Here is a 25,972-nt window from a genome sequence, read left to right as displayed (position 1 = left end):
GATGATTTCTTTTTAAATGTAAGTGTTTAAAGCAGACCATCATTTGTAACCCTCATTTGGCCTTCCTTTGAGTATAGTATGCTGGCTGCCTCATGAAAGGAGACGTGTGTAGGGCCACTCCTGATGTTTTAGTTACCCTGCTGGTGACCAAAATAGCCTCCAACTGGATATACAACCTTCAGCCCCAAAAGCAAAAACTTATGTGTTGTTGTTATTTTTTGTTATTTGTTTCATTACCTACTAAACTCTAGCTTAGTAGTGTTATTTTGAGAATGGCTACAAATGCCTGTATGATTTCTTTGGTGGGTGTTCCTGACATTTTACAATTCTGTTAGAATCAGCATAACATTTATCAAGAAACTTTTATGAAATTACTATGTAGTTATTCACAGCACTGTTCCCTTTAAAGTCTTTAATGTAAAAATATTGTGCTTGTACCCTAAATGGGCTATGTCGAGTAGAGGGCTGACTTTTCAGCTTCCGAGTTCTCAATGATTAGTTCGCCAATATGTGTACACCAGTTAGGGTGTCTCTTTCTTTTATTTATAAGCAAAACTCCAGCTGTATATATTAAGACAAAAGTTAGTTGTTTTTAAACTTGAAACCATCTGTAGCTAATGATTCTGAACATACATGCAGCTTGTCATCATAATCCTAAATGTTTAGAATTAGAAATAATTTCAGATGCTTCATTTTAAAAGAAACCTTCCTCATCCTCTAGACCAGCAGTGCTCAACCTGTGGGTTGCCACCCCTTTGGGGGTCGAACGACCCTTTCACAGGGGTTGCCTAAGACCATCGGAAAACACATATATAATTACATATTGTTTTTGTGATTAATCACTATGCTTTAATTATGTTCAATTTGTAACAATGAAAATACATCCTGCATATCAGATATTTACATGACGATTCATAACAGCAGCAAAATTACAGTTATGAAGTAGCAACGAAAATAATTTTATGGTTGGGGGTCACCACAACATGAGGAACTGCATCAGGAAGGTTGAGAACCACTGCAGATGCCTGGCTTTCAAGGAAACAAATTTCTTATAAGGGTGTTTCACTTGTTAAAGTTAAGTAGCAAGAAATGAATTCTTTCTCTTTTATTTTATTTTTTGCTAGTTCATGTAATCCGTAGAGCATAGAGAATTTTAAAAGTGTTTTTCCTTGTCAAACGGAAGTGTTCCTCTTACTATGGCAACAGCTAAGTGGCTTTCACATTCAGGACAAATCCCTCCAGGCTACTTGGAAATGATTCCAGAGACATTTACTTTTAAAAAGTGTGACAGAATATATACAGGAGTGGGCAATAGTAGGTTTACAGATATTCATATGGAAAATCATACAATAGTTAATAAACTTTGTGTTTTGTGTACTCACAACTATAAACCTACTTTAACCAGCCTTGTATAACATCAAATTTGCCATATTAACCAACTTTAAATGTATAGTTTAGTGGTGTCTTAATTCATGCTACTATAATAAAAATACCCCAGACTAGATGGCTTAAACAATAAAGACTTATATCCCACAGTTTTGCAGTGTGGGAAGCTTAAGATCAAGGTGCTGGGGTCTGGTAAGGGCCCACCTCATGTCTTGTAGACAGCCACCTTCTCACTTTCTGCTCACATGGCCAAGAGACTAATCATCTCTCTCAAATATTTTCTTATAAGGGTACTAATCCCATTCATGAGGCTCTATCCTTTATGACCTAATTACTTTCCAAAGTCCCCACCTTCAAATACCACGATATTGGGGATTAGGCTTCAACATATGAACATTGAGGGGACACAAACATTCAGTTCATAGCAGGAGGCATTAAGTCCATTCAAATTGTTGTGCAGCCATCACCACCGTTCATCTTCAGAACTTTTTCATCCTCCTGAACTGAAACTCCAAACCCATTAAACAATAACTCCTCATTTTCTCTCTCCCCAAGATCCTGGCAGCCATTCTACTCTGTCTACCCATTTGACTACTCGATGTACTTCATTTACATGTAATCATACATTATCTGTCCCTTTGTGATTGGTTTATTTCATTTAGCATGATTATCTTCAAGGTTAATTCTCATTGTAGCATATGTCAGAATTTCCTTTTTAGGGCTGAATAATATTTCATTGTATGAATATACCACATTTTGTTTATCTAGTCATCTGTTGAACATTTGTGTTTCTTCTGCCTTTTGACTTTTGTGAGTAAAAAACCTGAATCCTTTCTTAATATTTATTATTATGGAAGAATTTACTCTGAAAAGTCACCCATCCTCTGATTCAAATAAGTAGCCTTTATTTAGAATTTAGTGAAAATGGCCCCTTGTATCTCTCCTTCAATTTTTTTTATACCTTGGCTTTTCTCTGTATTTATAAAATCATTCTTCTTCTCCCATCTCCATTTCAGTGTTTCTCTCTGGTTCAGTGATTATTTTTTGCTTGTTTTCTTCTCAGAGCTCTAGTCTATCCTTAAGGCTTCTAACCCACCTGGCCTTCAAATAATGTATCTCTCTATGAGCTTTCTATGAGTTTCACATTTCAATTCCCTGCCAAGATAATTCGATTTGAATGCCTCTCATCACCACAGACTCAAATGACTAACAAAACTCATCCGTTCTACCAAACTCACCTTTCCTGTTTGTTGTCTATAGAGACATATACAAAGACCTGTTGATACACTATAATCCTAGTGAATTTTATAAGCTGCAAATTTGATTATATAAAGGCTATGCCTATTTTTTTAAATGGCCCACAGTAAATTCCAGACTTCCATCATTACTCTTTTTAACTCCACCTCTTGCCTGCCAACCACATAGAACTATTTGCAGTTTGATGAAAATGCACTATCATTTCATTCCTATTGATTGATTGGATGATTGATGGTACATTACTAGTCCTATCTGGAATGTCTTAAAGGCTCAGCCAAAATGATTCCTTCTCTGTAAAGCTGAATCTTTCCTCTAGACCAGTGGTTCTCAACCTTCTGGCCCTTTAAATATAGTTTCTCATGTTGTGACCCAACCATACAATTATTTTCGTTGCTACTTCATAACTGTAATGTTGCTACTGTTATGAATCATAATGTAAATATCTGACATGCAGGATGGTCTGGGCGACCTCTGTGAAAGGGTCGTTTGACTGCCAAAGGGGTCGCGACCCACAGGTTGAGAACCGCTGCTCTAGACCAAGTTGGTCATTCTGCCTCCAAAGTTCCCATTGCATATTACATTTATCATATCACGTATCACATACTCACAAAATAATTCTCAGATGATATTACAATTATTTATTTGTTTGACCCTTGTTCCTAGTAAACTCTGAACTTCTTGAGGGCACTGATTCTCTTATTCATCTTTATAATCCCTGTTCCTCACACACAATGGGCACTAAAATAATGTTTTGTGAATCAGTGAACCAGACTGATATTCCTTCAAATTTGACTGCTACCAGATTTTCCTACGCTCAGTGTTTCCTGTCTTAAAAGTATTCTGTATCTTGTCAACAGATTAATATTTTGAAAAAACAACTTGAAATCAGGGGATTACCATAATTCCCCAAAGTCAGTTCCTCCCAGTCTAAAATATAGTCTAAAATTCTTAGCCTAAAATGTAAGGTTCTCCTTAATATGGTCTCTTAACTACTATACATTTTGTCTATTAAATTGGTGAAACAAGTTATTTGCCACAGGTGAGATATGACTAAAGTATGTTAGGATAAAGTACCTCGAATAATTATTTCTATGTCCTCCTTGTTTCTCAGACCATTGGAATCGTCCTGAGGGCACAATGGGTCTTGGCCCTTATTCAAAGCATCTTGCACATGAAATTCTGTCAGTTATCATTTAAAAACACTCCCTGATCTCCCTCTATTATATCCCTGTTCACTATAATTATTCTGGTTGGAGTGTTCTTTCTCCAGCCTCTGCTTATCAAGATTTTACCTACTCTGTGGGCCTATCTCCAGTGCCAGTCTCCTTTGAAACCTTCTTTAAGTACCCTGACCTCCTGCCACTTTACAATGAATCTCGTCCTCCCCTGTGCTTCTTTTTTTGGACTTGGTATAGTCTCTTGATACCTCCATCTTGCTTAAATTTTAATTGAATATATACATGTATTTTCTGCCCTCTATAAAATTCAGTGGAGAAAAGGATTTGGTCGTGTTGTGTGTTTTTTAAAATATATTATTATTGATTTCAGAGAGAAAGGGAGAGGGAGAGAGAGAGAGAAACATCAATGATGACAGAGAATCATTGATCAGCTGCCTCCTGCATACCCCCTGCTGGGGATCAATTCCCACAGCCTGAGCCTGAAACCTGGGCATGTGCCCTAATGGGGAATCAAACCCATAACCTCCTGGTTCATAGGTCAAAGCTCAACCACTCACCCACACTGGCTAGTGGATTTGGTCTTATTGATTTTTATTAGCTACCATGTCTTAAGTTATGTTCCCTACTTTTTTTCTTTAACGAAAAGCTTGATCTATAACTTCTGGAGTAAAGCAATAAGGTAAGGGAAACATTCATAGTGTTAAGCTGTATAATTTCACATTGCTGTGAAGAAATTCAGGATCTCTATTTGGAATTACAAGGTGAATGTCTACATGAAATAATATAGATTGTTTGTTTACTTTAAGGGTTTCATTGGTTCTCCTGGGGAAGCAGGACAGCTGGGGCCCGAAGGAGAGAGAGTGAGTACGTTTTACATTACTTTTAGAGTGATGTGCATGTGGTGATGTACAGCAGGGTCAAAGACTGCTCTGCTCTGTCAGGCAGGTCATCCTACTCAGTGATACACATATGGTGATGTACAGCAGGGTCATGAACTCCTGTGTCAGGCAGGTCATCCTACTGAGTAATATACATATGTAATACACAATGGGGTCATGAACTCCTGTGTCAGGCACATCATCTTACTAAGTGAAGCAAGCCAGATTTAAAACAAATCACCTACCAGAAATATAATTACATTCTCTTAAGTGTTACCGAATTTTGTTTTGAGAAAGTAAATGATACAAATATATGTGGCTAGCTATGTTGAATTCAGTTAAAAAAACCACAAATTGAAATATTAAATATCTAATTATGAAAATTTTATTTTGTAATTCATTACTCTTTAATTCAAGTATAAACTCTTAGCAGTTCTTGTATTTTATAATGCAATAGGCAGCAAATAATTCAGAAGATATATTTTTTGTTTAGTTTAATAATGAAAGATAGCTATCCATAAGTGTAGTTACTTATAAATAAAGATAGAATATTTGCAAAATAATGTTATAGTTTTAAAAAGTAATCAGATATGTACAGAGGCCTGGCATTCCAACTTCATCTTATCTAGTTTTAGGTGCCATAGCAGTTTATTGATTTCTATTTACATACCTTCATTTACATTGTTAATATTAATTGAAAAAGTAAAATTAAATAATATCAGCATAACATAAGGTTTGAAAGCAAAGAAAGTCATATTCAAAATTTAGCATTTAACTCTATTATTATAAGAATGCTATTGAAGCCAAAATTGTCCTTTCTGGAAACAAGTGAAAGTAAACCAGATAATTCTTTGCTAGATGAGTTTTCAAATTTATAGTTTTTCAACTGAGTAAATTAAGTTGCATTTTTTTGTTATTACTTGTGAATGCACTTCCAGAGAAGAAATATTCAGAATTTAAATGTGCTGTAAAGGCAATCAAAATGTTCATTCTTCTTTGGTGAGATGATGTGAAGATTTACCCTTGGAAAACATACAGGTCACTTGTTTCACTTGTAAAAAATATCTTTAGCATGATTCCAACTAAGCTACTTCCCTGCCTTGTGATACAGCAGTCTTATAGATGATGTTTCCAATCCATCATGCAAACAACTGAGCTGCTTCTCATTTACCCAAAGAGGTATATACAGTTCACATTGTTAATTACTCTGCTGCTCATGATACAATGCTTTCTTTTTTTTTTTTTTTAAATATATTTTATTGATTTTTTTTACAGAGAGGAAGGGAGAGAGATAGAGTTAGAAACATCGATGAGAGAGAAACATCAATCAGCTGCCTCCTGCACATCTCCAACTGGGGATGTGCCCGCAACCCAGGTACATGCCCTTGACCGGAATCGAACCTGGGACCTTTCAGTCCGCAGGCCGACGCTCTATCCACTGAGCCAAACCGGCTTTGGCAAATACAATGCTTTCTTGACGCTTTGGCATGACCTTATTTCTAGTAATTGATGTAGTAAATAAGCCAAAGTTATGTCATTGCAAAATGTTACCATCTTAGATTTAAGGATCCTAGTGTTGACATTGACCTTCAATAGGCACACTGCCTGAAATCATATGCACTAATTTTGACCAGTCTGTATAAAAATATTAAGATCCTTGCAAATCATAAATATAAGATCATTTTGTGATATTGTGCCTATCATGGTACCATGTCCTAATATCATTTGGCTACTTAAAATTCTGATTAAAACCATAAGTGATGTACCTAGTGAGGTGTCATTGTTATGTTATAAAACATTTAAGTAGAGAAAAGCAGAAAAAAATAATGTAATGCTAATCACTCCTGAAAACAAATGGAAAGAAAAAGTTTTCTTGAATTTAATATATATAATATTTATTTATGAAAAAATATATTTATTTATAAAAATGCTTATATAATTCTCTCTGTACTATCCTGAGATTTAGTGAAGCTACTAAAATTTTAGAAAATATCTGATTAAAAAAAATAAGGTTGGTGGTAGTCTATAAAGATGCATAAAGTACCAATGAAATTAATCATAATGCTCACCTATAAACTCTCTTTCAAAGGAGACATTAGATAAGTATTTCTCAGATACTGTTGAGTTGAAAATAGATGGATTACTTTAAGCAATGATATCTTCAAACTTACCTATATACTAGAGGCCTGGTGCACGAAATTCGTGCACAAGAGTGTGTGTGTCCCTCAGCCCAGCCTGCACCCTCTCCAATCTGGGACCTCTCACGGGATGTCTGACTGCCTGTTTAGGCCCGATCTGCCTAATGAACAAAATAAAAAGGCAGTCGGACATTCCTCTCAATATCCAGGACTGCTGGCTCCCAACTGCTCACCTGCCTGCCTGCCTGATTGCCCCTAACCGCTTCTACATGGCAGCCCGAACCCCCTAACCACTCCCTGCCAGCCTGATCAACGCCTAACTGCTCCCCTGATGGCTCAATTGACCCTAACTGCCCTGCCCTGTCGGGCTGGTCACCCCTAACTGCTCTCTCCTGCCAGTCTGGTTGCCCCTAACTGTCTTCCCCTGCAGGGCTGGTCACCCCCAAATGCCCTCCCCTGCTGGCCCGGTCACCCCTAACTTCCCTCCCTTGCCAGCTGTTTGCCCCCTAACTGTCCTCCCCTGCTGACCCAGTCACCCCTAACTGCCCTCCCTAGCTGGCCTGGTTGCCCCCAAATGCTCTCCCATGCTGGCCCGGTCACCCTTAACTGCCCTCCCCTGTTGGCCTTGTTGCCCCCACCTGCCCTTCCCTGCAGGCCTGGTCCCCCGAACTACCCTCCCCTGCTGGCCTTGTCGCCCCCCAACTGCCCTCCCCTGCAGGACTGGTCACCCCCAACTGCCCTCCCTTGCCAGCCTGTTTGCCCCTAACTGCCTTCCCATGCCATCCCAGTCACCCCTAATTGCCCTCCACTGCTGGCCTGATTGCCCACAACTGCCCTCCCCTGCAGGCCATCTTGTGTCCACATGGGGGCAGCCATCTTTGACCACATGGGGGCAGCCATCTGGTCTTGCTCAATTTGCATATTACCTCTTTATTAGATAGGATACTACTAATCCCAAGTTACATGGTTCTGACAGATTTCTTAGTTTCTAAGGCTTAGCCTATCTAATAAAAGAGTAATATGCAAATTGACCATCACTCCAAACACACAAGATGGCTGCCACAAGATGGCCTGCAGGGGAGGGCAGTTCGGGGCAACCAGGCCTGCAGGGGAGGACAGATATGGGTGACCAGGTAGGCAAGGGATGGCAGTTAGAGGCAATAGGGCTGGCAGGGGAGAAGTTAGGCATTGATCAGGCTGGCAGGGGGGCGGTTAGGGGCAATCAGGCAGGCAGGCAGGCGAGCAGTTGGGGGCCAGCAGTCATGGATTGTGAGAGGGGTCCCAGATTGGAGAGGGTACAGGCTAGGCTGAGGGACACACACACTCCTTGCACGAATTTCATGCACCGGGCCTCTAGTAAGTTGTTATAAATCTCAAAGTGATTATATCAGGGTGCTTTGGAATGCAAGTTAAAGAAAACCCCAACTCAAACTGGCTTTAAAAAGGAGGACATTTTTAATAATGATAATAAAGATAATTACAAATTATTTATTGAATGTTTATACTAGTACATATGCAAGGCCCTGTACAAAAACTGCTTATTAATTAATTCATAATACCCAGTGAGATAGGGACTATTATTATTGTTACTATAGATGAAGAAAATGAGGCACACAGAGAATGACTATATACTAAGATCAGAGCCAGGATTTGAACATAGATATTCTGGCTCAGTGCTTAAGAACTACGCTCTGCTGTTTCTTACATGACCAGAAATCCACAGGTTAGGTGGGATCCAGGCACAGTATAATTTTGAGCCCAATGAGGTCATCATCCTTCTCCCTGCTTTGCCTTTCAATGAGGTCATCATCCTTCCCCCTGCTTTGCCTTGCCTAATGTTGGCTTTATCCTAAGGCTTATCTCCCATGTGATTGCTAGATAGACCGTGTACGGGCTAAATGTGCCCTTGTTTATGTCCAGCCAGTGAGACATGGGGACAGAGGGAAGGTAATTGGCCCTTGGGTATGGAAAAAAAGCCTCCCTGTTGTCTGGTTGTGTCAAGTTTGGTTGTGTGCCTGCCTGTGGACAAATAACTATCACCAGAGACATGTCGGGATTCCATTTGGAAGTACAAATGGGATGGATTCCTGAAGATGAAGAAAAGGGTCTGCTTCAGTTACGTTAATATATTGAAGCGTTTCTGAATATCTCACCAATTTAAAGAACACTTTATTTCTCTCTTTGGCATATTTCATTAATCTTTGGAACGAAGTGTCTAACTCAATCATTTATTCAACAAATATTTATTTTTTATATATTTTTTTATATTCTAGGGTGTTCCTGGGATTCGTGGAAAGAAGGGTCTTAAGGGAAGACAGGTAGTTCAATTCTTGTTTCCTGAGGTTCAGTTAGAGCAATATAATCTAATTATGTGTATGTTTCTCACCTATTAAAATATGAATGTGGTTATTCTCATCCACAATCCATGTCATTCAACAGAATTTAATTTTTGCCACAATCTAGCAAGTACTACCTGAGAATGTGAAGGAAAATTGAGATTAAAAGTAATTTAAAAATTAGCACTTCTAACCCATTTAATATACCTTTTCCCCCATAACAAGGGGCTAATATGTCACAGAAAATACATGAACAATTTAAAACACTGATGATAATACTATTCACTCTCATGGTTTAGAGGTTTTTTACAGGCCTGCTTCAGATGTTAGCTGAGAAACTACTTTGTTATAGCTTGTTATATTTTCAGGTTAAAAAAAAAAATCAATGAAGGTGAATTTTTCCAGATAATGTAATACTTCTGAGAGATGGGTGGACATTTTGACATCATCCAATACCCTATTTAACCAATGAAAAAGCTGTGTGTGGTTCAGGGGAGCATCTTCAGGTTATCCTGGCTGAGTCAGTACAGCTAATCCACCACCTGCTTTTCACATGTGCTGTTATCCAAAGATAATGACTAGGGTGGGATATTCTGTGCTACACTGTTCTCTAGTCTATGAGGAAGAAAATTGCTTTTCATGATACCTTTTCTAAACTTTGGTGTATATAAGTAAAATCTTGATGATAATGCTAAAGAATTACATATCTCACCAGAATATTTATATTATTTTAAAGCATTTTATCCTTTGACCTTTGCAATAGTTCTTAAAGGTAGATGTTAAAAGACTTGCTCAGAATCACATAGTTAAAATTGGTAAAATCAAGAATTGAGCCCAGCTCCTCTGAATATAAATCCAGGATCCTTTTTTCTTACTTCTTAGTTATTTCTGCTGACTGTCTTCTACTCATTGCTTAGAAGAGCATTATTTATTTTTTCCTGTCTTTTAGACAAAATATGATAAAAATTATTTTAAAGTTTTACTTTAAAGACTTTAATGTATTAAGATTGAACTTACCAAACTGTCAAAGTATAAAAAATAAGCCAAATATTTTTTTCTTGCACTTACATTCAACTTTAAGACTAGCCTTGTAGCGACAACTGAACTGTTACCATTCCCATCATTACCACTGATTATTCTCAAGCCCTGTGCTAAATATTTTGTATGCCATCTAATTTAATTACACTCTACTTTACTTCAAAATGTTAAAATGTAATTTCTTTATGTTTTAGCCCTCAAACACAAATACTTCTCCATTTATTATGTGTTAAATATTTAAATTAAATATGCAAATGTAGGCTGTCTCAAAATTGAGAGTAGGTTAAGTTTATCTTCATTATTCTTGTATTCTCCATTCTGTGCTTAAATTTTTCCCATTCTTCTCTTATCAAAATATGCTGTCAGTAGAAGAACAAATTAAGTTACTTATGCCACTATATAAATTAGTTCCAATGTTTAAAATGTTACCTTACCTATTAGCAATTATATTTTAAATGTATTTTAAAACAAAATAAATAATCTGCAATGGTGGAATTTTAGGGATTGGTGAAAAAATATTTTCTTAGAGCTCCTCTGATATGTCAGTTCAGTAGCTCCCAACTTTACTAATGTGGCTGGTCATATATAAATATTAAATTTATCTTGGCAATATATAGGTAATATCTAGTTTGCTACTCCACAATGAACTATAAAATTATTTATGGAAATTTATAGGTAACGTCTGGGTTTCTTACACCAGGGGGAATTATAAAATTATCCAACACATGCTATCTATTTCAAAAGGGTAGTTCAAGAAAAACTGGAAAACCAGTACTGGGTTCTTTGATTATACTCTTCTTTATATTACAAAATCTGTAAAATTTTATTAATTTAAAAATGTATGCTTTTGTAATAGATGTAGATCCTTAGAAAAATTATATTTGAAGGAGACATGTATCCTATTTTTTCCTAAATAGTGTTTATAATAGAAAATTTGTCTGATGCTGTAATATATCATGTATAGTATATATACTTTTTCTTGTCTTTGCCACAAAATGATTTGGCCATGTTTATGAGGAAATTACTGTGCTTAGAATAAGATACAGTTCTAGCTGCAAGGAAATTATGCCAAGGCTGACCTCACAGATTCTTACAGAATATTATCCTATGTGTAAGGCTCCCTTATGTTCTGTTCATTTTAAGTAAAATCATCTTCAGATAGCTTTGATATTATGTAAGGGCAAACATATTAGCATGGGGTAGTATGCATCATGAGACACTTGTAGTTGTCAGTTTAGGTGATTAAAATCCCATGAGAAGAATGGTCTCATTGCTGTTTAAGTAACAGTAAAAAGAAAATATCTTTTGATATGTCCACTCTCTATGATGTGGAAAATGTTAGTTGTGTGGAATTTAAATATGGCCATTTTCTCTCGGTAATCTATTAAATCATGTATGCTATTTGTTGTTATCAGTAAAGTAGACATTCAAATACAGAAGCAGAACTAAAGGATTCCAGGTCTCCATAAAAATGCTGACAGAAATCCATGCATCTGAAAGAATATTGCAGTAACCTAGAAAGGTTGAAATCTGAAAGTACCTGTGTCTAAGACACTTTCGGCTATACAAATGTCATACTGTTACCTCCAGTTTTCTGCTATTTCAGAACTATTTATAACTGTGGGCTGATGCTTCATTAGGCAGCTACTGCTCTGTGGATCCCACATTATTTAATTTACTATCATCAGTATGAATATTATGAAAAGATGTATTTTATTTTCATCATTATTCCCCTTTAACCGAATTAGTCTTTTTGTATTTCAAATGAGCTTGTTTCCTCAAATTTCAGGTAGGTAGAAGTATCAGTCTTATGAACATAGAATATTATGATTCAGTTTTAAGTAATTATTGTTACATAATTTGTAGAATAACTGTAGCTCTTTATAGGTAACTTTTTAAGTTTTATGTACCATTTTACACTTAGATTTTTAAAGTTTCTGAAATTAAGGCCAGAAACTGATGAAATAGGTTACTTCTCTTTCTGCATTATGTGTACTATGAAACACCTGACAGTCAATATAGTGAAGGCAATAGGCATAGAAAACTTCGAAGTCCAAATTCAGGTCTTTCTAAATGTAATCAAGGTGAGCTTTTTTGGAATGCTGAGTTGGTTTTTAACTTGTGTACTAAAGATCTATGTTTGATATTAATAATTTACAAAGTATTTAAATGTATACATATTGATATTACCTATCTAATAAAGATGGAATATGCAAATTGACCACCACACCATCACAAAGATGGCAGTGCCCATAGCCACAAGATGTTGGTGCCCAGTCCCATCAGCCCCTCCGGAGTCCCCCAGTCCTTTCAGCCCCACCAGGGGTGGCAGGCACATGGTGCAGCTGGACCTGCCCTCAGACCCCCAGCCACGGGCAAGCCTCGAATGTCAGCTGCCCAGCCGCCCAGGGTGGGCCCGAGGCGCAGGCAAGCCTCAGATGGTGGTTGCCCAGCCGCCTAGGGCCCCCCGAGGCTCAGGTAACCAGGCCCGGCTGAGGCTTGTGCTGCCAGCAGTGGCAGCAGCAGAGGTGTTATGGGGGCGTCGCCTTCCCCTGATCGCTGGGTCACCTCCTGCCCCTGAGGGCTCCTGGACTGTGAGCAAGCTGGGCTGAGGGACACCCCTCCCCCAACAGTGAATGAATTTTCATGCACCAGGCCTCTAGTGTTAGATATAACATAATTATAGAGGAGTGGTGAAAATCCTGTTTATAGCTGTTCAAGAGTTAGAAATATTGCTAAGCTTTGGTTTTGAAAGATGTTGCTATAAATCATATACTCATATAGCTGGCCAAAAGGTCACTTATTTTCCCAAGTAAACATTAAGCATGGAATTAAGTAGTTGTGAGCCAACTTCCTAGTGATGTCTGTATTTTTTAAAATAAAATTATAGGTTCACAAGTAAGAGATATCTTCTCTTAGACAGTAGAAATATTATATGAATGCTATTGAAAATGGATACATTATAAATAACATATTATTTTGGTTATTCAAGAGTTATTTATTATTTAGCCTCATACTGGTATTTTTAAATTTAATGTGTGTGTTAAAAGTTGTTTCACATTAAATTTTACTTCCCAGAAAACTCTTTTCCCCCCCAAAAAATAAAACATTGTGCTTATTCAGTGTTTAGGAATTGAGTTGATATTTGTAACAAAATCTGTTTTTGTTTTCAACAGGAAGAGTAGGAAAACTGGCTTTGTTAGGAATTTGGTTTATTTTGGGATGAAAGAGTATATAAAAATAATTATATTAGCAAATTCATTTGTTCCTTGGTCTTAGATTGTTGGTATTTGAGAATTTTTTCTTGCTTGTATTATAAGCTATTTATGATTTCAAGATCTTAGTATAAAGTACTTACTAATCACTATAATTATGTTTAAAACCTCATGTAATCAGTTATATATTAGTCAATAATGTGTACTCATGCTTTTGGATATAAGATATAGTTCTTATCTCTTCCTCTCCTCCCCTCCTATGTGCCCTACATTGGATCAAAATCTTTATAGTCAGTTAATACTAGAGGACAGCCATAGGGTTCTAGATGCATTCAGTAGAACCAGCCTTTGAAGATGAGGGAGCCCAAGACACTTTTCACTGTCTGTGAAAAGAACTCAAATCCTTTCTCCAGAGATCTATCAAAATATGGTAGTAGACAATCTTTATTGGCCAGGCCTCTTTTTTTTAATCTTCACCTAAGGACATGCCTTTTGTTTTTTTGGGGTTTTTTTTAATTGAGTTTAGGAAGAGCTGAAGGAAGAGGGAGAGAGAAACATTAACATGAGAGTGAAACTTCCATCGGTTGCCACTCGTACTCCCCCCTACTGGGGATTGAACCTGAAACCTGGGTATGTGCCCTGACCAAGAGCCGAACCCATGACCTTTCTATATACGGGACGATGCACCAACAAACACACTGGCCAGGGCTGGTCAGAACCTTTTAAAGACCATATTACTACTATTCTATTTTACATGCTTTATTGTCTTTATTTGAGAAGCTTCTTGGAACGTATCTGATATGAGTCAGTTTCCTTAAAAGCATAAAACCATCCACTGATTTATAATAAAAAAGAAGAATGCTATTTTTAAAAAAACAGGGAAAGAACAAAAGGAGGATTTGTATGTATTTGTTCACTTCCGGTTTTATATATATTATATAATTCCAAGTTTTTAAACTTCATCCTGTAGTGCCACAATCAGGATATTTCTACAGTTGCTTTGAAAGAGAGCATTTTACAGGGCTCCCAGATTGATTGAGTCAGTACTCTCTCATACTAAATTGGCTATGCATATTTGTATGGTTCCATAGACCTAAAATACATGCCAGAACTAATTTGCCTGGATTGAAGATAAACATGAAATTGGAGATTGGGAGTTTTACTCTAAACAACTCTCAAACTGTTGTCAAAATATAGAGGTTTTAGCCATGGCTGGATTGGCTCAATGGATAGAGCGTCGGCCTGCAGACTGAAGGGTCCCGGGTTCAATTCTGGTCAAGGGCACATGCCTGAGTTTTGGGTTCAATCCCCAGTAGGGGACATGCAGGAGGCAGCTGATCAATGTTCTCATCATTGATGTTTCTGTCTCTCTCTCTCTCTCTCCCTTCCTCTCTAAAATCAATAAAAATATATTTAAAAATATAGAGAGAGGTTTTCTCCCCCACTTCTCTCTCTCTCTCTCTCTCTCTCTCTCTCTCTCTCTCTCTCTCTCTCTCCCCCTCTCCCTCTCTCTGTCAGGTGCAGGGGCCTGGGTGTAGGTGGGAAAAAGGGAGGAAAATGGGGACATCTGTAATAGTGTCAACAATAAAAACAAAGTTAAAATAAATATTTTGTAACAGAAAAATCAGGAGTTTTTCAGACCTGATAGGAATCGATTATTTTTAAAAATCATATTACATTTAAAGTTTGACAAAGAGAAAAAGTGTACTACATTTTCTTCCTATGAAAATCAAAATATCACAGCCTTACAAGAGTGGAGGCACTGTAACACTCAACTGTGTTCTAATTCTAGAAAGGAGTGTCTCCTCTTCTTTTCTTACACATCCTTCTGCTACAAGACTCTATTTAAAGGAAACTGTATTTTGGCTTCTAATTCCAGTGTTAGGATTTCAGGATATGAAATCCTTCTGTTAGACATCTGTTATTAGTTTCTATCTTTAGCTCAAGAGCATCTTAAATTTGTACTGCACAGTAGTATTTCACATACATACATTTTATGGAAACTTTGGAAACGGTGTTTTCTTTTGCCTGGGAAAAGGTTGCATTTAATTCTATCATAAAGTATTGCTGTTGCTAGAGCATTAGGAAAACTCATTAATTTTTAAATGATTCTGCCTCTTTCAGGAAAAATGTATTTTCTGGATTCTGTTTTACTGGGTATAGTTCATAGTAACTATATTTGGCTAACTATAGCCTAACAAGAGCCCAAGACATTGAATTAAACCTACTTTCAAGTTTGGGACAGGTATTGAGAAAAGGAATACTCAGTGGTGTACAGTTGGAAATTTGGGGGAAGGCTAGGCAGAGCTAGTTTTCATAGCTCTGCCAACAAGTGGAAATGCAGCCAGGCAGTTATTTTCAGGGCAGATACATTAAGAGAAAACATGGAGAATCTTGTAGGTTATCAAAACCAGGAATGTGAGGGTGTGAGTACAAATATGGCAGTGAGATTTGGCATGGGTTTAGGAACTGAATTCTCTGTGTGGAAAAATGGCAAGAATAAGGTGAGGGCCCTTGTGATTGAGGGATAGGACATGATACTGTGTACCAAACCTGGTTCTTGCACGCAGGAATAAGTGAGACTCCAATTCCTAGAACGGGAGTACAAGGTTGTAACCAAACCTTAAGAATAAGGCCGGGACTTGACTCTGAGAACTGAGGTCCAAATCATAGCTAGGTTAGCAATAAGCCTGACTTGATGCTAAGCGTCTGAGAATTGGACAAGAATTCCTTACATCCCTACCTCAGTTTAAAATTCGTCCCAACTATCAGGACATGGTTGGCCCTTGAAGTGCAGATCAAATTGTCCTACCTGTGAGGAAAAGAAGGGGGCAGAAACTGGACCATAGCAGAGTCCACACTGGAGCCTTTTCCTACAGTAATTGTGTTTCTTAAAGGATTTTAAAACACCACAATTTCTTGGTAATATGTATTCATATGTAGAACATGTAGAAATAACTTCTAGGGGTTTTTTTGTGTGTTTTTGTTTGTTTGTTTGTTTGTTTTTAGTGTTTCTAATCCTAGATAGGTTAGTGTGATCATCTCTTTTCATTGCTTAGTCTTGGAAAAAAGTTGAATTTCTGTTTTTATTGGTGATGCCTATTTAGTGTATATGCCTTTTATGATTATTTTTTATCTATCTCTATTTTAGATCAAACATATTGTTTCTAAATCTTCATGCTTTAGAAAGAGCATAATATAATCATAGTTAACTGTGGTATTTAACAACAAAAAAAGTTTGCATTGCTTTTATGTTTTTAAATTTTACAAATCTGGGCATTAGTATTTTATGACTATCTTGGTCCTCATATTTCTCTAAATATTTTATATGCAGTATTTTTTTCTGATTGCTATGTAGAAGTTGGAAAATAATCCTTTTACTAGACTCCCTAAGCAATAACTTTCCCACTATTTCAAGATATTTACTTATACTACTGAGTATAGTATCTATGTGTGTTCTAAAATATTAGCACACATATTTTCAGGCATATGAAGTCTGGAATACTTCTTTTGTTTTTAGTGTTTGAAAACTATCATTATTGGTAATAGTAACATTGTTAGTATTTATTGGTAAGAGTACCCTTGTTCCTCAGGATCCGGCACTTATCATTGGCAAAGTAACCCTAGACATCCACTTGTGTTACTATGTGTTAATTATCTATTTCTGTGTAACAGAATACCTGTTAGTGGTTTAAAACAGCAATAAATATATATTATTTCTCAGTGTTTCTGTGGGTCAAGAATTTGGGAGTGGCTTATTTGAGTGGGTCTAGTTTAGGCTTTCCCATGAGGTTATAGTTGAGATTTGGGGCAGGACTATAGTCATCTGAAGGCTTGACTGGGGCTAGGGGATTCACTTTGAAGGTGGCTCACTTACTGGCTGGCCATTTTGGCACTAGTTAGTGGGAGGCTTCACTTCCTCCTCTTGGGGAACTCTCCACATGCCAACTTGAGTGTCTTCATGACCAGAGTATCAAAGTGAACTGGCCTTAGAAGCTGCACACTATCACTTCTGTATTAAGTTGGTCACATAGACCAGCTATTTTTCAAATGGGAGGGTTCTACACAAGGGCATTAATACCAGGAAGTGAGAATCATGGAGGGATTCATCTTCGAGGCTGGCTGCTATCTACACTAATAAAAGAGAAACATGGTAATTAGCATACGACCGCTACCCTTCCCATTGGCTAATCAGCATATCCTTATGCAAATTAACTGTCAGCAAAGATGGCGGCCGGCAGCCAGGCAGCTGGAAGTGAACATGAGGCTTGCTTGCTCCAGTGACTGCAGAATCCAACATTCCCCGCCTGACTTGCCGGCCTCTGAGCTGCAACTCTAAGAAACTTTGTAACAAATATAGAAGCTAAACAAAACCCCAGAAACCAGCTTTCAGCCAGCCGGAATCTCAGAGCTGGAGTTATACATTGTTCCGATTATAGAACGCAATCAGCAGCGGAAGCCTCAGAGCTAGAGCCAGAGCTAAAGCTGGCCCAGAATAAAAAAAAAAGAAAGAAAAAAAGGAGCAGTTGGGAGCTTCAGTCAACAACTGCCAGCCTGAAAGCAGCCCTCAGCCCCTCACCCAGACTGGCCAGGCACCCCAGTGGGGACCCCCACCCAGAAGGGCGTGTGACCAGCTGCAAACAGCCATCATCCCCTCATCCAGGCTGGCCAGGCACCCCAGTGGGGACCCCCACCCTGATCCAGGACACCCTTCAGGGCAAACCAGCCAGCCCCCAGGCCTCTATCCTATATAGTAAAAGGGTAATATGCCTCCCAGCACCAGGATCAGCAGAGCCGCGAGGCCTCCTGGCACCAGATCAGCGTGACGGGGCAGCGCCCAAACCCCCTGATGGCCCTGCAGCTCTGTGTGTGACAGGGTGCGGTGTCCCAACCCACTGATTGGCCCTGCTCTGTGTCTGACGGTGCGGCGCCCCAAACCCCCTCCCCCTCCCCACAGGCCCTGCTCTGTGTGTGACAGGGTAGAGCCATAACCTCCCCATCAGCCCTGCCCTGAGTGTGACAGTGGCGGAGCCCCAACCCTCTGATCGGCCCTGCTCTGTGCGTGACAGGGGGCAGCGCCCCAACTCCCTGATTGGCCCTACCCTGAGCATGACTGAGGGTGACATCGCAACCTCCCAATCCGCCCTACTCTGTGCATGACAGGGGGCGGCACCCAAACTCCCCAATCGGCCCTGCTCTGAGCCCAACCAGGGACTGGACCTAGGGATTGGGCCTGCCCTCTGCCACCCAGGAGCAAGCCTAAGCCAGCAGGTCATTATCTCCCGAGGGGTCCCAGACTGCGAGAGGGCACAGGCCGGGCTGAGGGACCTCCCCCCCCCACCCCCCGAGTGCACAAATTTTTGTGCACCGGACCTCTAGTAGATAATAATATTCAAGCCTCAGAGAAATTGTTCTCCACATCTCTTGCTTATAACCTCAGTTCTGAATGCCATAGAGGTTTGTAGATGGTACCATTGCCATCAGTAGAGACAGAAACTCTCAAGATTGTGGTATGGGTTGGAGCAGGCAGTAACAGATACATTAATTAAGTTATCTAATTCTCCTTTCATTGCAATAGTCTCTTATATAATAAAGTACTATTTCCTGGTAATGCAAAGGTTCTATTTTCTTGCTTCTCTTTGTGTTCTCATGTATGGTTTCAAAGGTAATAGAATTAGTGCAATATTTGCAACAGCTGCACTCAAGAGACTGAGAACATTGTGCATTATTTAAGAAACCATATTACTCTTAAAGTTGCATTTCATAGGTATAGACACAAAACTCATGAAGCATGACAAAAATTCTTTACATTGGCAACAAGGTAGATAAGAAATATTAGAATTATTGTTTTAAATATAGAAGTTTAATTAAATTAAATTTAAAAGTTCAAAAAGTGAATATAAAAATTTAGTTTAACTAATATTGATATACATTAATTATAATTAGAAACAAAAAATAAAAAGCAGCAAAAGTATTCAGAGGTGATTCACTTAAATTCTACAAATCTAGAACTAATGTCAGTAGTCTTATATTAAGCATCACCTCGTAGTAAAAGTTGCATGTAGGACTTTAGACTTTCTCTATTTAATGATTTAGTTACTGATTATATTAGTTTTCTATCTATTGCTGCATAAAAATACCACAACATCAGTGGCTTAAAACAACAAGCATTTATTATCTCCCAGATTTCATGGGTCAGCAGTCCAGGTACTACTTAACTGGTCTTTCTGATCAGGGTCATAAGCCTCCGCTCAAAGTATCAACTGGCTGCATTATCATCAGGAGGCTTGACTGGGGAATAATTCACTCCCAAGCACATTCATGTTGTGAGAAGAAATCTTTTGCTGGAGGTCATAGAAAGGTTGTAGAACTGAGCGTCCTGGCTTTTTGCTGGCTCTTGGCTGTAAGACAACTTCAGTTCCTTTGGACTGTCCACAATGCCTAGAGGTCACCCATAGTTCCCTGCCATGTGGGTACTTATTTTATCAGGCTCACAAGGGAAGTCACTAGCTCCAGGCTGCTAAGATGTAGTCTTAGATGTTATAACACAATCACATCAGTTACTTCCTATATCACTTTTGCTGTATTTTGCTATATTTGTTAGGAGAAGCAAGTCACAGTCTCACCCACACTCAAGGGAAGGGTATCATACAAACGTGTGAACACCAGGGAGTGGAAATCATTAGGGGGTCCCCTTAAAGTCTGTCCACTATACTGATCAAACAGTGAAATGAGTGAGAGAATTATTCACAACTTTAAGAGAGCAAATGAAACCCCTGAAATGTCATTATATATATATATATACACACATATATATATGCCTAAGCAACCATCTGGCCTTCCAACCAGTAACTATGATGTGCAATGACCACAAGGAGGCCAGATGCTCAATGCAAGAGCTGCTGAGCTGCAGTGACTTGGCAGCGGTGGTTCTCGGGTGACGCAACTGGAACCAGAGAGGAGAGAGCCTGATTTCAGGGTGCATCACCTGAGAACCACCCTCTTGCAATCCAGGACCCCTTGGGAGATGTCGGAGAGCTGGTTTTGGCCCAATCCCCACAGGCCAGGCTGAGGGACCCCAGTATTCTTTATAAAATAGCATTTTCTAATTGATCCAAACAATGAGAATGTATAAATAGGATTATGAACAGCACAGAAGCAATAATGCAACTCTGGCATGTCCATTAGAAGATATTACCTTTGTGAAATTGGCAAATTGGGCAAGAAAGGTAAAAACTCGAACTTTCCTATGGATAATCATGAAAATGACCATTACATCTTGGTAGTGTTAGGATATTTCTAGGAGAGCACAGTTTGATTTTAGTTATGGCTGTAGTTTTCCAGTAGATAAATATGAGAGGAAACTTACTGTTTTATTTTGTAATACATTCTTTCAAGTGGAGAAAGAAATTGTATAAATTGTCCTTTGTGTTCTAAGTTCAAAGACAAAGTGTTTTGTCCTTATTCCATATTTCACAACCAATCTTTAAGATCATTTTTTGGAAATATATGGCTGTAAACATTAAGTTTTATTATTAAAGGAATATAGAACCTCCCCTGAATTAGAAAACAAAATATCATGCATGTTTTACCAGAATTGAAATAACAACTGAATAAACAGTGAATAAGCAATAACATTTTCAATAGTATAAAACATTGGCTTGATGTTCTTCAAAAGAAAATATATGTTCAATATATACCTAAATATGATTTTTGTGACATTAACTGTACTACTTTTCATAAAGCAAGAAAATATGTCTAGGTTTAGTAGAAAGTATTTTAAAAATTGATGACACAATTGTAGAAATAATTGTTCTTTGTGTTCTAAGTTCAAAGACAAAGTGTTTTTCTCATTATTGTTCCATAGTTCACAACCAATCTTTAAGGTCAACATGTAAGGAAGATAAAAATAATAAAACAAATGATCTCTATCTGGAATAGGAAATTAAAAATGAAATGTTTAATGGGTAATAAAGTGAGAGGAGAAATAATACATAAAACTTTGAAAAGTAGGTATTATTCAGTTCAACTAAATTGTTTCAGGGGCAAAGTCAAGTTGAACTATGTATTTATTATAAATACCGGAGGCCTGGTGCACGAATTCATGCACGGGTGAGGTCCCTCGGCCTGGTGGGCGATCAGGGCCAATCGCGGGGAGGGAGGGATGGGCTGGCTGGCCGGGGAGCTGCAGGAGGTTGGCCAGGTGCGGGAGGTTGGCTGTGGGAGCACACTGACCACCAGGGAGGGCAGCTCCTGCATTGAGCGTTTACCCCTGGGTGGTCAGTGCACGTCATAGCAAGCAGTCGACTGGTCGATCAGTCGTTTAGTCGTTCAGTTGCTTAGGCTTTTATATATATAGATTGAACTACCAGAAGAACAAGAAGTTGAAATTAATACATAATTGTTTTTATGCTGGTTCTAGAAAGTAAAGATTTTATGGTAAGTGGAGAACTAATCACAGTTCTGTCCCCTCTCCCTTCTCCCTCTCCTGGGGACCGGGGGTGGGGAGAGGGAGAAATCAGAGTTTTGTGTGAAGATGAACAGCTCTTCTCTCTAGATGAGGATGGGGGCTAATCAGTCCCAAATAGCAATACATCCTAGTCTAGGCAGTCCTGAGTTAGTCCCCAAAGATGTTTTTAGCAATCTGACTACTTGTTTAGACTGATTGTCTCTTCATTTCTTAAGAAGACGTTTCCTGAGATAGAATCCACATATCATAAAATTCACCCCTTTAAAGTGTACAATTCAGTGGTTATTAGTAGATCCAGGGAGTTGTGCAGCCATCACATTAATTTTAGAACATTTCCATCACCTCAGAAAGAAGCCCTGCACTGATCTATTAGCACTCAGTCCCCAATTTTCCCCCACACCACCAGCCCTAGATAACCAGTAATCTGCTTTCTATCTCTATGGATTTGCCTATTCTGGACATTTCACATTAATGAAATTATGTAATATGTCCTCCGTCTTTATTATTTCACTGAGGTTTCTGGAAAACCTACTTAGGATCTATCTAAAAAGTCAGTCATCTCTTTCTTTTCAGATTTTATTGCAGTATTTTTCCTCTACTTTTTCCATTACCTGTGCATCATAAATACGTTCAAATACCCATATTAGCTCATACTGAATAGAATGATGTATTGCAGATTTGTGAGCTTGTTGACAACAGAATTTGATTTCCAAGGACAATGAAAACAAAATGCCTTTCTGAACTTCAACTGACTTTGAAGAGAGTATGGCTACAATATGTTTGAATACACAGATGGTTTTTGCATTATCCTCTGGTTACAGAATAAGAAGAACTGCTTCTAGTTAACTATGTCTTAGAAATAGCATACAGTTTCCATTGTTAAACCATCTTTTTATTTTTTTATTGATTTTTTTTTATTGATTTCAGAGAGGAAGGGAGAGGGAGAGAGAGATAGAAACATCAATGATGAGAGAGAACCATTGATTGGCTGCCTCCTGCACACCCCCCCACTGGGGAATAAGCCCACAACCCAGGCATATGTCCTAACCGGGAATCAAACCATGACCTCCTGATTCATAGGTTGCTGCTCAACCACTGAGCCACGCCAGCTGGGTTAATCCATCTTTTAAACTTAGCCCATTCATGTTTGTACTAGTGAGCCAGGGATTTTTGCTAGTCTGTTAAACATATAATAATTAATACTGGGTTGCCTGAATAGATTATAAGAATCTAAAATGTAGTTTATTTTTTGATAGTCTTACATGTTTTTAAAAAATAAAAATTATTAAAGTGTTTATAATAAGTCTTATAAATCGTTTTGTAAAGTAGCCTTTTAAATTCAGTGGTAAATCCTTAGAGAAAAACTGTAGTAAAATAAAATTAGAGTAACTGAGTTATGTCATAGTAGAATTTGTAATGAGTAGACTTCTAGTCTTTATAGTTTCACAATGTAGATTCTCAGTGGGCATCTGGGAAGCTTAATTGTCAGTGGCACCACATTTTGTCTTTGTGGTGTTTCTGTGCATTATGCCTTTCCCCAATGAAATTGCACTTTATTGGCTTTTTACATGTTGCATCTCATCTTGTGTTGGGGAGTTAAAGGAGTCAGTGTGGTAGAGCAGAAAGAGAGCCGGCTCTGCCGTCAGACTGACTCCACCCAGTTCTCAGTCGAGGCTGCAGATGACTTCACCTCTTGTGCTTTAATTTCCTCAACTGGAAAGTGAAAATATTAGTACTCATTGATTCGACCTGTTGTGAAGATGAAGTGAAGTAATGTATATCCAATATTGTGTATAAGGCCCTTAACATATTATGGGGCATGTAAAATAATTTTTATAGAATATAGGAATATTGTACTTTACCAAACCAATGAAGTGTTATGCAAAACAAATACACATTTTTGTTGCACTTCCATAAGGATTAGAAACTAAATATCTGTAAGTAAACTCCTTATCAGAAAGTTAAATTGAAAATCTTTATCTATTTTGAATTTAACAACATTTATTTCTCTTTCCCTGGGCCAGGGTTTCCCAGGTGACTTCGGAGAGAGAGGCCCCGCTGGTCCTGATGGTAGTCCTGTGAGTAAATTGTGATGGCCTAGCTTTGCAACCTATCAGCACTCAGACTGCACAGCAACTGTGCTTTCCCTCCTCATCACCACATTCATGAATAAGCTCTGTCGGTCAGACAGTTTCGATACCGCTGTGCACATTCCAATTTGTAATTTTACAACATGGGGAAATAAGCAAAAAATGTTTAATGAATAAACTTATCTTGAGAGATGATCATTGAAATTATTTTGACCATGTTGATGTCACTGCTCAAGTAAAATATTTGAAATATATGATCACAATATTGACTTGCGCATGTGTGGGAGAAAGGAGCCTTGTTAGTACACGAAGCTACAAGCAAGCTGCAGGTAAAATTTGTGCTTTTAGTGATTGCTCTTTTATACTCAAATGTGTCATTGATTAACCTTTTGAGTATTTTATAGAGAAGTCTTCTCTGAAACTCAGATTAGGGAATCCCATTCTAAAATGTGTTATCAAAGAATGATGATGGATTGCTACTTTTTTGACACTAGGTAGAATTACCTTCACCTTTTTGCCCTCAAAAAGCATCCAATAACTATCTCCCAATTTATGCCATTCACACATTTTTTTTCATAAACGTTTAAGGTGAAATTAGAATCAACCACAAAATCCTTAAAGCCTAAATTAGGTATAGTTCCTATATTTAGACATAGGTAAATTACTAAATAGTTTCCTTTTTATGTCTTTTTATAAAGTATAGCTATATTAGCTTATTTAGTGAATTTAGTCAAAGTTTTATTTGTTATAATGGTGTCTTAAGTAGAGTGTTTACTATCTTTCTCTTGCCCATAATTCTGGGGAGTTTCCCATTTCAAGCTAATGAAGTGAGCATTATTTACTTTTTTCTTTAATATCGTTTATGTTCAATTATGCACCACCCAATGACAGGGATGTGTTTTGATATATGCATCATTAGGTGATTTCGTCATTGTGTGAACATCATAGATGGCACTTACACAAACCTAAATGGTACAGCCTACCACACACCGAGGCCATGTGGTGTACCACTGACACATGTGCGGTTCGTTGTTACTGGAACGCCATTGTGAGGCACACGACTGTACTTGCATAACTAGTGTGCAAGTACACTAGTATAAATCTTATTGAATATTTTGTCAGTAAAATGTACACAAAGTTTGTTAGGGTTGGACTCCTACAATATTTAAAACTTTTCTTTTTGAAATCTGTTCTTTGTTTAAAATATAATGCTTCTTGAGGAACATGTGAGTCTCTAAAGATCTTTAAAATGCAAGAATAAACTGGATATTTTCAGTTTATTAGTTTATAATTCTCTATAGTTTATACTATGCTGTTGTTAAAAAACAATCTGAAAGTAATACAGATGTCCCATTTTCCCCATTGAGCCCTGCAGCCCACCCTTCAACAATAAAGATAAATTTAAAAAATAATTAGGAAACCAAAAACCAAAAAAAATCAATTTGTAGGTTAAAAAAAATTTGAAATGCAAAAAAAATGAAGGGCTCTTCTTGAACCTTGTACCATATATATAATGTACCACTGACATGGAGTGGATAAAAAATTATCATAAAGACTGAAATGTGAGTTCAAAAGACCATCACAGAGACCCATCACAAATCAATTGGAAGCCTTACTGTTGAGAATTTAAAATCTCATTTAAATAATTTAACAATGTTGGTAAATTCTTACATTTGTATAATGCTTTATGAAAATTTTCAAAATCTTTTATATATATGACCATTTTAATTGTGATCTTTACAACAATGAGAACAAATATTCCTGTTATGTAATGAGAAAACTCTTATCTAGAAAATTTAAATAATGTACTTCAAAGAGTTTATAGTGTTTTTTCTTTTTTAATTTAATTTTTTTTCTTTATTGATTAAGATATTACATATGTGTCATTATCCCCCATTTCCCTTCACCCCCCAGAGTTGATAGTGTTTTAAATCATCTGAAAAGGTTCTTCTAACACTATATACTGACCAATATATGGGTTAGTTA

General features: G+C 37.8%; 1 protein-coding gene across 1 annotated transcript in view; it reads left to right on the top strand.

Annotated features, from left to right (window-relative positions):
* Window positions 1-25,972, top strand: part of COL24A1 (collagen type XXIV alpha 1 chain) — a 335,909-nt gene that overhangs the window by 71,804 nt on the left and 238,133 nt on the right. Inside the window, exons 11-13 of the mRNA XM_070403718.1 lie at window positions 4,628-4,681; window positions 9,111-9,155; window positions 23,921-23,974. Coding sequence (XP_070259819.1) covers window positions 4,628-4,681; window positions 9,111-9,155; window positions 23,921-23,974 — 153 coding nt within the window. The remainder of the gene's footprint in view (window positions 1-4,627; window positions 4,682-9,110; window positions 9,156-23,920; window positions 23,975-25,972) is intronic.

Source organism: Myotis yumanensis, unplaced genomic scaffold (assembly GCF_028538775.1).
Source record: "Myotis yumanensis isolate MYYU_CA2020_CCGP unplaced genomic scaffold, mMyoYum1.0.hap1 SCAF_2, whole genome shotgun sequence".
NCBI lineage: Eukaryota > Metazoa > Chordata > Mammalia > Chiroptera > Vespertilionidae > Myotis > Myotis yumanensis.
This window is presented reverse-complemented; position numbering and strand designations above follow the sequence as displayed.